Below are 15,958 nucleotides of genomic sequence, written 5' to 3'. Positions count from 1 at the left end.
CCACGGTTTTGTGCTGAATTTGTTAATAATAATTTAATAATAAACGATTTTTGTATAAAAGATGTATTCGTATCTCTAAATGTTTGTCAAATATAATGTAGTATTCGTAAATATTCCTATTTCGGCAAATCGATAAAATATAGTATAATTTAAAATTTTGCTCGAAAACTAATGAGTTTAAAAAAAACCCAGCACAGGGGGGTCGCGGCACAGTGGTGACGTGGCATAGTTGGATCAAGTATAATAATATCTGACAGTGATTAAAATCACTATCAAAAAAAAACGCTTCGATGCAAATCTTTAGATAGTGTTTAATTTTAAAAAATTGGTGGATTATTCCAAAAGCTTCATAAACTGCTAGTTCCTTATTAATATCCTGATTAAGACAAAGTATGTAGAATAAAAAAGAGATTATTAGAAAATAGTATTTCCCATAAAAAAATTATATTGATCAATACACTTTTCAATAAGTTATAGCATTATAATGTTAAAAATGTAAAAAATAAAATTGAGAATTTTCACACAATAATAGCATTTGGTAGCCATTTTCACCTTGAAGATAAAATAAAGTCCGAAATTTTTTTTTTCCATGATAAAGTATATTACATTAGCTTTAATTTAAGATATATATAAAAGTGTCAGACTTTCCGGAACACTTTCAAAATTTAAGTTGAAAAAGTCAATTTTTTGTGAAAAAGTTGTCATTTTGAATCCCCCCCTGTAGGCAGGTAAAAAGTCAGATTTATAAAAAAAATATACCAAATGATAGGTAAAGACATCATGCATCTACAAAAAAAAGAATTATATTGATCCATACATCTTTCGAGAAGTTATAGCATTATAAAGTTAAAAATATAAAAAAGAATTTTTTTACAAAAATCGTATTTTTTTTATTAAGTTTAATGTCTGTTTTCACCATGAAGATAAAATAAAGTCCGAAATTTTTTTTTACCATTATAAAGTATATTACATTAGCTTTAATTTAAGATATATATAAAAGTGTCAGACCTTCCGGAACACTTTCAAAAGTTACGTTGAAAAAGTTCTACTTTCTATATGCATTTTTATGTTTTGAATCCCCCCTGTATTTAGGGAAATGGTCCGATTTAAAAAAACAGTATGTCGAATGAAAGATCTATATAAATACTACTTCTCATAAAAAAATTGTAATGATTCATACATTTTTCAAAAAGTTATAGCATAATAAAGTTAAAAATGGAAAATACAAAATCGAAAATTTTCACACAAAAATAGCATTCGGTAGCCATTTTCACCATGAAGATAAGATAAAGTCCGAAATTTTTTTTTTTCATGATAAAGCATATTACATTAGCTTTAATTTAAGATATATATAAAAGTGTCAGACCTTCCGGAACATTTTCAAAATTTAAGTTAAAAAAATTAATTTTTTGTGAAAAAGTTGTCATTTTAAATCCCCCCTTGTGGGCAGGTTAAGGGTTAAATTTATGAAAAAAATATACCAAATGAAAGGTAATGATATTATGCATCTATATAAAAAAGAATTATATTGATATGTTTATTTTTGAAAAAGTTATGGCACTTTTAAGTAAAAAAAATTGAAAAAATTTCGAAAATTAGCGATTTTTAAATTTGTAATTTTTTTGGAGGTTTCCCCCATTTACGGGGAACGAGGGAATTTTTTTCAATTTTTAAGGGTAATGTCTTCGACTAGATACGATTTGTGATCTTTTGACGTATCATTGAAAGAAATCGGTTCGGTGAGAGCTGAGAAAAAGTGGTAACAGACAAAAAAAAAAAAAAAAATAAAAAAAAACACATCTTAGTAAAACCTATACCGTCTCAGCTTCGCATCGAAGCTAAAATATGTAAGAATTAAACTTATAGTCCATAACATTGTCAACAATTTATGTTCTATAATTTTTTTTCTATGACCGCTCATTTCCGAATTAAGTACAAAACACTAGAAAACTACCCCTATTGTCCAATTTTCAACCCAGAGTAGGCACGGGTTAAACTTGCCTGATTGACGCGAAATTTTTTTTGGTTCATTTTTACATGTATATAAACCAATTTGGGGGTGAGACCAAGGAATTTCTAAAAGAAATTTTTCATAATCTATAATTGAGGACCACTCTAATGTATATATATTTACATAAATAAGTAATGTGTATGTATGATAATAATGTACGTACGTATTTCTGTTTAATTTGAAGAAAAATACATAACGAATATTTTACTTTGAATTTACAAACATATAACATTTTATATATACATATCAAATCTTTAGTTTTATTTGTCATAAAATAACTTTTTAATATCGGAACTTGAGAAAGAAGAGGATCATCATTTAATTTATTTTTAAATGCTTACTTTCTGGAAATTAAGTTGGTGCACTCACTAATAAAAAATTAAACTGAGTGCATCCAGTTAAATTTTCGGCCGTTATATTTATTCAGACTTTTATTTATAAAATCAATAATATTATCAAATTGAAATAACTAATTTAACCAAATTATAAACTTTAAAACAATAAAACAACAAGCAGCAGTACAAGCATAGACCACAACAAAATTTAAGTTATCTGTTAGATATATTTATATTCATTCTTTTTTTCTTCGCCTTTATCCCAATTACTTGGATCAGCCTGCTTTATATTAAACCTACACTAGACATAATCTCTCACACTATCATCAGCATATCATATTAACATCCCTCCATCTATTTTTTGGTCTTCCTCTACTTCATCTTACTTCAAAATTAATTTCCATAATTGTACTTACAATTTCCGATTCCTCTCTTCTCATAACATAACGAAACCATCTAGGCCTATTTTCTCTCATCTTATCCACAGTTGACACTTCACCTATACTCCCTCTTATATGTTCGTTCCTTATCCTTTTCTAATCATTTCACTCATCCATCTAAGCATTATCATCTCTGCTCTATTTTCTTGTCAACGGCCCAACTATTTGAACCATACATCATAGCTGGTCTCATTACATCCTTATAGACTTACTTTTCAGCCTTATTGGAATTCTCTTACTCTTATTCGTACCCTAAAATCTTCTGTTACTACGCCTTACTACTACTACCTTTTTGAGACTCCTTTACTCATTAATGCTCACTTTAAAACCTCTTTCAGTACTCTATCATACGTTTTCTCCAAATCTATAAATAACGTACACAGTTTTTTCTTCTTTTACCCAATACTTTTCTTTTAGTTTCCTCAAATAAAAAACTGGCTCCATCGTTGACTTTTCAGACAAAAAACTAAACTGATTCTTTGTTACTAATGTTTCTCCTTTTATTCTTTTGTCTATTACCTTTTCTCATATTTTCGTACTATGACTCATAAGCTTTATGTCTCTATAATTACCACAATACTATTCCTCCATTCTTTTGGCATTTTCCATTCTACAAGGATTTTATTAAAAAGATTCTTTAACCACCTTATATACATTTATATTTATATGATTAAATGATTATTACATAACAAACGAAATGTATAATATAAATTCAAATGAATTAAGACATTATTAAGATTTGTTTTATAAAAAAATTATATTAGTTGATAATTTTTATGAAAGTATATAATAATTTTGCATTTATATGAAACATTCTAAGCGATTTATTTTATTATTCACATTTACTTTTTAACCAATATAATAAAATTGGCAACCCAACCATTACGGCTTAATGTTGAAAACGTTTTATACGATTTTTTAAGATAGATAATAACTATTATCTATAGATTTTACACGGTCATCATTTGATAATGTTATCATGAAAAATAAAAATCGTAGTGTAGCTGCTATCGAAAATCTTATAATGTTTACATTTTTTGATTGACGAATGAAAATAGATAATGAAATATAGTTACGTAAATATGCTGCTGCCTGGGGCGATAGTATTCCCTCGTCTTCCTGAAGATGTGTACATTCGTATTATGAATGTACCATTAAGCTGATTGAAAAAAGAATGAATGAGTGTAAAAGAAGTATAACAAATAAAAAATAAATTGAAGAACATCGACAATCCGTCAACAAGTACTATATTCATATTGTCAATGTAGCCAATAGCTAAGAATGACAGAGAGGATATAAGAATGTCAACGATAGAAGCCTTTTATGGTATAAGACAATAAACTACACATGTTTTAATACACTGTTGTTAAATTTTTCTTACAATAGCAATTATCCGCCTAAATAACAAAGAAACCACTCTCCTTATATTTTTATTTATTTTATTTTTATTCGTGTTTAAGGTCCACTATAACTAGCTATTGTGCCAAAGAGGATGGGAAAACCTACATAGCCCAGTGTATTAGTGTTTTAATGGTAAATGTCGACCATTTGCCATTTTATAAACTATTTAAAAATATATGTTACCATTTCATAAATAAAGTTGACATCCTTTTAAGGTATAATGAATGAATTAATATTATAATTATTTAATTAATCGATAATTGATAAATCGAGATATATATGACACTAAAAAATATTAAAAATGATTTTCTTAATGTAATTATTGTTTTAAAAGAAATCAAGTAGCTATCTTTAAAAACTACAATAATATTATTAATACTTTTCTAAATAAAATTTAAAATATCTCTATGTTATTAGATGATGTCTAAATTTGTTTTTTTTTTAAATTTATGAACTCTCTCTTATCATTTACTTTAATTAGTATTTAAAAGTAGTTTATATACACCTCTCCCTTTTTAAGAATAGTGAGTCCAATAATTATAAGTTATATTAAGAATAATAATCATTATTTATTTAATTTGTTTATCGAAAAAAACGCTAATAACTTGGTTTTTGAATTATAAAAGATAGAAAACCCCATTTATTTGAGTACAACTGCATAACATTTCAATATGAATTCAAGATATATAATGTTTTATCGATTAAACTGCTTTGAATTACAAAAGAAATACAATTTTTTTAAATTATAGGTATATTAGAAGTCCTTTTTAAAGCATCTTTTACTGTATCAATACATAATTCTTAGCATAAGTCTTAAATTAAAATAATTCTTTTCTACATTACTTGATAAAAAGGGTAAAAATTTAACACAGGACTGGCGTATCTATAAAGTTCCAAACAATATTGCACAATATTTGGACAAAGTTTAGTTTAAACAGCAGCGGGTGAGAGTGTTCCCGTTTACATGTACTTGTAGAAACATAGCAGATGTTAACAGACGTGACATAGTACACAAAATGAATCATATTTACGCGTATCGTCTTTCTTGTTTTGATACTTATGTAATCTAAATCATTTATAATATAACAGCGGTTAGTATTTTCAAATAATTTACCAGCTTATTCATTCTAAAATAAATTGTACTTAAATATTGTTAACAAATTTTCTACAAACATATTCTTGTTAATTAAGAGCAATAACATGATATTAAATTTACCTTGATGTGCATTAATTTGTACCTAAATTTTTATAATTATCGTAGTGCCGTCATTTCAGTTTTTTTTGTTGGTGCCAAAATTTAGCAGGCCGCTTAACATCATAAACCAGGTCACAATCCTTGTCACATTGTGGGAAAGCATCATAGTCAAATGGTCAAATTTGCCCTTCAAAAATGTTGAAAAAATGTATTTATTGTTATATAATTATTTGTATTTTTTATTCATTTTGTATTTGTTTAATGGTCACCACATATCAATAAATATTATTGCTAATTTAAAGGTCAACCATAATATCGTTATACTATTTAGTATAAAAATTATGTGCTTTTGAAATATATGCAGAGTGAAAAAGATCCAAGTCCTATAACTTTTAATACAATGAACATTTTTCTAATTTTTTTTTTAATCATAAAAATACATGTTTTTGTTTAATAAAATTGAATTTTAAGATTTTTAAACCCTAAAAAAGGGGAAAAAATTAATTAACCACAAATTACTATAATATTTTGACCAAATAAAATTTCTCTTTACAAATATTAAAAATTTTCAGTGTTCGGATTGTTTACGAGTATATCAAGTGTGAGAAAAAAGAATTCGTTCATACACAAAATCATTTTTTTGTCAAATGAACTCGTTAACATTGGTGTTTATTAAAAAAAGTAAGGCGTTGATGTTAATTAAATTTGTTTAACGAGTAATCTAAATGTAGTCTCACATATTTTCGACTTGGAAATAGTTTACAAAACCTGGTTAGAGATATTTTCCTTTTTGATGAGATTAACAATTGTATTGCTTTCTTATTATAACAATGTAACGTGAACTGTGTAATCAATAATATTATTGGACTATTATTCCGTGCTCCGCTATTATAATTTGAACAATTGATCATATATATTGTATTTGTGGTATAGATTACAGATAGATAGTTGTCAAAATATTTGAAAAATTTTGGAAATATTTACGTTAAAATTTTAAAAATAGTATTAACTCGATATCAAATTTAATTTCTATTATATAAGTATATCAGTGCATTGTTTGTATATGAGCAGGCCAAATAAGGCGTTATTTAAAAATTTGGTGCAAATACACACTCTGCTCCCCTTCTAAATAATGTCTCTAATTTGTTTATACGTATGCTCAGTTTCTATCGAAACTGAGAAAGAATATGTCAAAAAAGCCCGATTTTATCTAGTTAAATATTCTAACTTCGTAGTTAAAAAAAAAATTTACTCGACATTTTTTTATTAGTGAAAATATTACAAAAAGTTTTCAATTTAAATTTCTATATTTATTTTTTAAATTAAATTGTTAGCTTAAATTCAATGTTTGTTCAATCGTGACGACGTGCGCTGTAATAAAAAAAAAGAAAGAAATTCTTTTTAGTTTTTAAAATATTCCGGAAATCCTGTGTCCTTTAAATTTATATCAACTTAAAGGTGATGTAATATAAATGTTATGCAAAACAATTGTCATGGTAGAGAAAAATCCTGCCAAACTTTATAATAAATTGTACAATTTTTTGTAATTTATTTTTTTTTAATAAAATCTATTTACTTGTATTTGGAAGCACATACAATAATATATTATATATAATTCGATCTGAAATATGAACAGCTTAGTAAGATTAGTCAATTTTATTATGTACATTCGCATGAAAGTGTTTTATGAATGTAAATTACTGTCAGATTTTAAACTAATGGTGTACATTAGCTTAATTCCTTTTATAATAAGTTCCAAATACAAAATAAATTTACAATTTTCGTAAAAGAAAAAATTGTTTAAAAAAATTTATAGTAATTTTTATAATAACTTTTTTTTATCCCATCAGAGTTAAAAACCAAAACTTTAATTTTATTTAATGAGGACCCTTATTTTTAGTTTCATAATATGATAGACAAAAAAATTAGAAACATTTTTGTTTTTATAAAAAACAGTTTTTTTCTATTAATTAATTTACCTATTTACAATACAGTAGTCGTCATTTCTTCATGTCACATAAACAAGTATTTATTGACAATTTTTGTTTTCCCGTCTGTCATTTATGATATCAAGATAAATACTGATAATAATTTATGACCCATTCAAACATATTGTTGCTTTTGTTATTATGAAAAATAAATAAATTAATGATGAATTTATATTTAAAATATAAATCTTTAAATAATTTAAAAACCAAACGCTGTATCAGACAAATATTATGAGAACTAAACTATCTGAAAATGTTAATTTTTCTATAATAAAATCAAACCAAAAATATTAATTCTCATATAAGAAAATTAAAGTTTAAGTTTAATCCTGAAGAGAAGAAAAACAATATTTATCTACATATTATTGTTAAGTTTTTTTTTATAATATAAAAATATTTTCTTTACAAAAATTAACAACATTTAATAGTTTAAAAAAATGAGTGTCTTATCTAAATCTTAATCGATATATCTATATATATATATATATTTAATGAACTTATTTAATCGAGTTAGAAATAGTTACTCACTAGATGAGCCTAACTTAAGTATAAATTTCAATATTTACATGTACTCGATTTTTTGATGAAATGTCTACCCACTAATAAATTATCATGGGTAGTATGACAAGAGTAATAAATTAAATAATTTTTCAAGCAGTCATTTTAAAGTAACATGAGGATTATTATTAACGGGTGTAGCTCTTAAAAATTACCAAAATCTAAAAAATGAGTATCACGTCAATAATGGATGTTTACAAAAGTATAATGTTTGGTTAAAAACGATTGTATGGTTTAACTTGCCGCTGCCGATTACATTCCGAAACCGCCACCGTCGTTTGGTTAATTGTTGTCCATTAGTAATATGCTCTTCATCTACGTGGTGTTTTTAGAAAGTAACCGTAAAGTATATAGACTTAAACTCATGCTGAGACGATGAAAAAAACTGTTGTTTGTTAATTATGTTGAAACTCGTGTTATGAACACTCATAAAAATAAAAAAAATGAATTTGCAACTACAATCATGGACTAAAATAATTTAAAAATTAACTAAGTCTAAATTAACAATTTTTTCAAGCTTTCAAATTACATGATAGTATCTAATTAATATATAAATCTAAAATTATTCAATCAAGGATCTTTTATTTCTGACGTATAGAATTCTGTGACTTATATCCAAGGCTGTATGTGACAAAAATTAATTTTTAAGATTTCTTTATTATTTCTGTAACAATAAATGTATTTCGCCAGGTATTAATTTTACCATTATGTGTTTTTATTTATTAATTTTTGTGACTGTCAATAATTTTTTCATTAGTTTATAATGTTTAATGATGTTCTTGAAATTATGTCATCTTTAAATATAGCTAACCTAATATATTTCTTGCAGAAAGAAGTTTTTCCCAGGCATTATCTTCTTTTTGTAAATGAATGATAAAGATTTAGAAAATGTACGATTTTTGTTTTAAAAATGCCAAATTCAGAAAAGCTATTTATATTATTCTACAAAACTTTTCTAAAGAGTATATTACACAAATTAGTACTTATTTTATATTTATAATAACAGGGGAGGTTGGGAGACCAATCCTTAGATTTTTAATTTTTTTTTTTACATATTTGTAATGAAGCGATTTATGATGGTAATATTAATTATTGTAAGATATCACTCAACACTGTTGTTTACAATGCCGGGTACCATTTGTACAACAGTATAGTAAAATTGAATATATTAGTAAAATTGAAAATCAATTTATCATTTCTAAACGGACCAAATAATTTTATTATTTTACTATAGTGTCTATCTATAAAAATTCTCTTGTCTCATTGGTCCAACTTAATTAATCTATGAACTAAAAGAACCCAAATTCAAACAAATTGAAGATGTTAAATGTTTTTTAAATAGGTGCTTTTTCGTGAGGTATTGTGTAATGAAAACTTAAGTCATCAGTAGGACAAATCTTACTTCATACTTTTATTTCCTGATAAATTCCCAAAACTGTTCATCGTAGTGGAAAATCTTGGGTTAAATTTTTTTTCTTTCCGACTGTAGGGTGCCATGAAACTGTCGTTAAGTATTACTTCAGGGTAGCCCACGATGTCTCTAAAAAACATATTGTTGTTATGTACACAACTTGGCATGGCCTCCCCTTTTATCCATATCCCAGAAGGGTCCATTTCACAGACTACACCCACGTATTATATTATATAATAAAAACTAATCACTTGTGGCTAACATTATTCTAAATTAAAACTATATTAAACATATTATTAATTTAAAACTAAAAAACATTAGAAATATTTAACCCCCAACATTTCCATAAAAATCTCCGCGATTTTTTAGTAATTTTTTTGTAGGTACTTGAATTGGTATTAATAACTTACAAACATATAAATTCAAATACTCTACACTAAGGCGCTGACCTAAAACAGCAACTCAGATTATGCTAAGCCGGGCGGCATAACTGCCTCTATCGCAGGCGTTCGACCGATTCTTCACAGCACATAACCGATTCATTGAACGCCTTGATGAGTGACCACGCCTTCGTCTTCCTACCATACCACTATGGACTCGACACTGAATGTGAACTTTATACGGGATTCCAAAGCATCCCGACCCCCACGCCTCACACCGGAAGAGAATATGCAAAGCGTTGTTTGCCTCTCCTGGGCGATCCGTATAGTAGTTACATGTTGGCGCGACTGCTTTACAAATATCATATATACTCGTTAAAACAGCCAAACATCACTTGTATGAGACGATGCATCATCTGACTGTTTGTCCGATCGCCTCATCCGTGCAGCCGGTTGGGTCTTATGAGGCTCTTCTAGACTCCTCTTCTTGGAAACGCTCCTACCACTGGAACACGGTCATCTGGCTAAGAGTCAGCCCGGTCTCGAGATCAAACAACTGACTGTGTTCCCAGTGAATCTCATGTCCGGCGGTTTGTTTCTCAGGCAATAGGCCAGCGGGTGGCATTCACGGCAGAACGTCTGCCGTACTCCGGATACCGTTGGGTAAGACGAAACGGTCTGGATTGTGACTGGCCTCTGCACCCTACGCAGAACTTCTCTGTCTTAAGCAAATACTTAAGAGTATCCGTCCAGACAGGGGAGCCGTAAAAGACGACACTGACTAAGAGTCTGCGCCGTATCCCTCTCTGTACCCCACATATTTTTTTTATTCTGTTATTTTTTTGTTTTAGTGGCGATTTTTATACTCATAAAAGTAGGGTAAGTTGTATAACATTATTGGTGTTTTTATTTTCTCCCCTCCCTAAAAATATTTCTAAGTAGTAATAAATGGTTTGGAGGGCATAGCCCTTTTCTCATCTTACGTTTAATAAATCTTGACGTAAAAAAGTCTTTAACATGGGCGTTTTCATGAAAATAGTATATGAGGTAGAAACTCCAATGACGATAATTGGTATATTGTGGACATGTATTTTGGATATTATATTAAATCATTTATATTTATATTTCTCCATCTAAAACAAAATCCTGAGACTACAACGAGTCTATTATTTAATTAATTTTTATCAATTACAACAAAAAGATATAAATTAAGCATAATAAAAACCAAACCAAACTGGTCTCTTAATATAATTTTTATAAAACCTTAACTAGAATTCAAACCTAGGAAAAAATCTAATTTTAGTGCCTGCTTAAGTGTCAATAATAACTAATTTTAAAAATAATTCACTGCTAAAAAATTTTATTTATTTTTTTCAGAAAACCTTTTCTTGAAGAAGAAATTACTCCATCAGTAAATTCCAGGTACAGCTATAATTTAACTTTATATTAAAATTGATATTTATGTGATGTTACTATTTTTTCAATAAGCTCTTTTGTTTATTTAGTAAATTAGTTGGATATGAAAAATTATCTATCCAAACAATAAAAATATAAAAGATATAAATTTCATACATTTTATAAAAATTCATATCATTTTTAAAGTTAAAGAAAAAATAATACAAGACAAAAATATAACTATCTGTTTTGAAAATGGAAATATTGGGAAATTTTTCTAAAAATAAGGGAAATTTTCATTATAACTATTGAATAAATAAAATGTTGAAAATTTCACGTATTTAGTCGAGTAATCACTTATACATAATTTCTTTATATATTTATTTATTTGATTTATTAAACCGATCAATGATTCAATTGAATATATATGCTAATTAAGATTAGCAGTCGTACTGGTAAAAAAACAAAGATAATAAATTAAAAAAAAAAAAACTAATTTCCTTATAATAAAAGTTTACAGAAAAGTATACAAAGGTAATATGAGTATTTAAAATGATCATGTTATGCTTCAACGCAAATGAAAATTAAAAAATAACTTTTGATCAAAAGTTATAAGTAAACTATTTTTTTTAATAATTATTGCTTTTTAAAACTTCGTTGAAATCATTTTTTACCATAAATAAAAAAACACATTTTTTTATTTCAAAATGGCTATTTTTATGTGCTTTTTGGAATAAAAATTTTAATATAAAAATACCAGTAATAGTTCAAAAATGATTTTTGAGAATTATTTAGTTACGAGAAAAAAGAACATAATAGGTATATAGTCTAAACAAATAAAGGTCTATACTACCTTGTACATTTACGTATTATCTTATTTCCACCTCCCTTACTAACCAACTTTGTATGGTAAATATATTAATGTGTCCTTTTCCCCAAATTACCATTAGAGATGAATATTTAGAAATGTTGTAACTCAAACATAATATTGTAATTATCCTTGATCTTTAACTTCAAACAATGAGAACTGTTAACACAATTATAAAATCATCTTATTTATAAGATGGTTATATAATTATAAAATAATATATTTATTAAATATAAGTTTATAATAGAATTTTTATTTTAATTGTTCATTGCATGTAATTTTTATACAATACACAATAAATATTATATATATATAGGAATAAATAAAAGAAAGCTTTGGCTATTTAGCACTTCTTGGGATGACATTAGTACCCCCCAAGCAGATTTCCTCATTTTTTTTTTAAATTTTGTAATGAAAAATTAAATTATTCCTTATATTGAATTTATAATTTTCATTTTAATCTATTATTATTATGATTTTGCAATTTCGTCTGCATAGTATGTGTATTTTATTTTAAACATAGTATCTAATATGTTTGGTTTCAACAATTATAGTTAAAATATCATAGTGGTAAGAAAAAAAATGGACGTAATGTTTTACATAATTGAGACAATTACACGGAAATGGTAATAAATCCAATACATAAATTTTTCGTGGAAAACATAGTGACTTTAAGTCCTAATAATCTGAAGAAAAATAAATGAAATTGATGTATAGAATAAGAATTATCTTGAAAACAAAAATACGTTTGTCATAAGTCCAAAAATTCTTATTTTCTTCTTCTGTAAAATTAAGTTATTGAACTTGGAACTTTTTACTTGTCAGGCCTTCAAATGTTTATTTATAAATAGACAAAAAGAAAGTTAAGTATATTATTTTGAGTAGAGTAAGACATTTTTTTTTTATCTTCATTATTATAATTAATGTAAATATATCATGGTTAAATCTCTTCTTTTATAAAGACAATTTGGTTTTAGTATTTAGTTTTAAATAAATAATTTTATAGTCTTATTTTATAGTTTTATAATAAATAATTTATAGTCTATATGAAAATATCTAAGCTATTTCTGATTCTATATGACTTTATGAACAATATTCTTATTAGTTTCTCATACAATTATCTGGACGGAAATAACAAAAACGATAAAAATCAAGAACGTTTCATAATATTCTAATGTAAACGAACTTCAAAACTTGGTGTTATGAAAATTGACATTAACAAAATAGACTTTGTTTAAAAGAAGTGCCGCCATAAAGATTAGGTTCGCTTCACGGCTGATTTATTTCTCTATATAAAGCAGATTAATAGAAAAAATCAAATATTTGTTATGTTTCTTATAAAATTTCTTATTTTATATTTAAATTAAATAGTTGCCAAGTTAAGATGTCTCTATTCTACTAGTGAAAATTTCACGCACGGGGATCACATCATGAATCTATTGATCATCAACAAAATCATTTTCTTCCTCACTTACAACTTTGTAGGATAATGCTTTGAAGGATAAATGAAATTCACGGTATAATGTATGATTTATTAATAATTAAAAATATATATATATATTATTGCCGAGAAAAAATTTTAGGGGTAACTTTTAAAAGTTAAATGGAAACCTATTAATATTATTTTACTATTAAATAGTGAATGGTCTAAATAAAATTTTGATTAGTCAAAAACCAGTATTGTATTATTCCTATTAATTTGTAGTTATAATTTTTAATTAAGGCGAAATATTAAGACACAAATTAAGAAAAATTCTTAACTGTGCGTTTTTAGTAAAATTAAAGTGACACTAAATATTTACCCGTTCTACACTATTTCTAAATCTTCAAATGCTAATACCTTAAAAAGTAATAATAAAAAACTGGTCATTAACCAGACAACATTTTATTCAGATCATTGTCCATTTAATAGTAAAAATTAATAATAGGTTCCCATTTAACTTTTGATCATTACGACTAAAAATATAAGGGGTAACTTTCAACTTCCAAAATATTTTTAAATATAATATTTCAATAAAATATAATAAATGATCAAAAAAAATTGAATACATGCGCAAGTAAAATTTTACTAACGACTATCAATATTTAGTATGTTTGACTTTTTTTATGTCCTTACAAGGGTTATATCTAGATTTTTTTAAATGGTAACATACTAAAACATGAAACTGTTTCAGATTTGAAATATGAGAATGATTGATTCATTAAGTTTTTATGTATTATTTTAATGACTGTGATTTATCTAATATAGATAAAACATAGTTAAAATGATGTAAGGGAAACTTTTCTATATTTTAATTGTGTTATTTATATTAGGAAGTCTATTTAATTTTTAAATTTTTATATCTTATTCATATCATATGAATAAGATATAATCATTGTAATTAGTCTAACTTAGAGTAAAAAATTAATAGTCTAAATGTAATATCTTCCTATATTACAATAATTAATTATTGTAAATCAAAATCATTTACTCATTTATTTAAATTGCATAACAAATGTTTATGATTAGTCTATAATAATAATAGTTATTATTCATTTTGTTATATTATCTAATTTGTATATTTTGTACAAGTGTTTACATATAAAGCTTTCATTAACAACTTACAATATATAAGTTACTGAAATTAAACTACACATATTATAGGATATATATACCTTTTCATATAAATATCTTTTTGCTTATAATTTTAATATGTTGAAATGGGGACCATTTTAGACATCTAAAAATAGAAGTTAAAATTTAATGGGGAGTGGCGTTTTTACCATTAACTATATACTGTCATGCTCAATAAATATTTTATAAGAAATTTTTAATGAATGTGAATAAGAATGCATTCTTTTTTAGATGAATGTTCCAAACCTTGACTATATATTTTATTGTCTTTCATTCATTGAATTTTAGTATATCTGATATAGCATTTATTCTTTGTCTTACTAGTCATTACTATTCGATTTGACTTTTTTCTCTCTATATACAGAAATCATTGTGTATATTTTTCCAGTAAAACCGGTTTCAAACGCTATTCAAACGGCCATCGCCTCAGTTGTACATCACAAAACGTATTTGGCTTCATGAGGTTAAAATTAAAAAAGAAAAAATTATACATACTATATAGAACCTATTAATTGATAAAATATAATATAGTGGTGTTCAAAGCTAATTTGTCGGTCCAACGTCGGATGATTAACGTCGCCTCAAGCTATAATAATTTTCAGTGTTTTAATCCAATACAATCATTGCTGCTTCATTAAAAATCAATACAGTTTTTAATAATCTCTAGTTTATTACACGCATATAAATTATAAAAACGGAGCAGAAAAATATTTAAAACGAAAAATTTTGTCCAGATCTAATCAAAAAATGAAAAAAAAACCATAAAAATTTTATGTTCATTATTATAAGACATTGTTAATCATAATACTATTTGTAACGTAAAAAAATTATTTTTAAAAAACCAAACTTGCACAATAAAATGTAATAAGTAATAATACATGTAAATCAATTGTTTCATTACTAAGAAAAATTAAATTGTTAGTACTCATAAACAATAATGAAAAGTTAATAACTATTATTAGTATCATAACACTTGTAAAATGAAGAAATGGATATTAGACAATAATTATTAAAAAAACACTCAGTACAGTGGTCGGTACATAGTATGCCGCATATTTGGGTCAAGTTATTAATTAATAATATCACAACAGATGCTTCGACGCGGTTTTTTTTAAATTTCATAATAATTTGTATATATTAAATTTTGTAAATGTTAAATTGTAAAAATTGTTAATATGAATACCATTTTCTCATAATAGTACAACTGTATGTTTATGTTTAATATTGTGTTGCACATTAAGAACATTAATTCATTTTAAAAAATTGAGTTAAAAAATATTGTTTTTCATGCGGAATGATCTTTTCAAACTCTTACTATATAAGGATTTTCCATTGAATTTTCATACTAAACATGCTTAAGTT

The 15,958-nt window shown here is 25.7% G+C and overlaps 1 protein-coding gene across 3 annotated transcripts in view; it reads left to right on the top strand.

The window, feature by feature from the left end:
- Nucleotides 1-15,958, top strand: part of LOC126894863 (protein trachealess) — a 109,830-nt gene that overhangs the window by 23,088 nt on the left and 70,784 nt on the right. For all 3 annotated transcript variants that reach the window (XM_050666164.1, XM_050666165.1, XM_050666167.1), the window contains one exon: nucleotides 11,097-11,141. In XM_050666164.1, the coding sequence (XP_050522121.1) occupies nucleotides 11,097-11,141 (45 nt within the window). The remainder of the gene's footprint in view (nucleotides 1-11,096; nucleotides 11,142-15,958) is intronic.

Source organism: Daktulosphaira vitifoliae, unplaced genomic scaffold, assembly GCF_025091365.1.
Source record: "Daktulosphaira vitifoliae isolate Bord-2020 unplaced genomic scaffold, ASM2509136v1 Scaffold_1, whole genome shotgun sequence".
Lineage (NCBI taxonomy): Eukaryota > Metazoa > Arthropoda > Insecta > Hemiptera > Phylloxeridae > Daktulosphaira > Daktulosphaira vitifoliae.
Note: the sequence above shows the minus strand (reverse complement) of the source record. Positions and strands in the feature narration are given on the sequence as shown.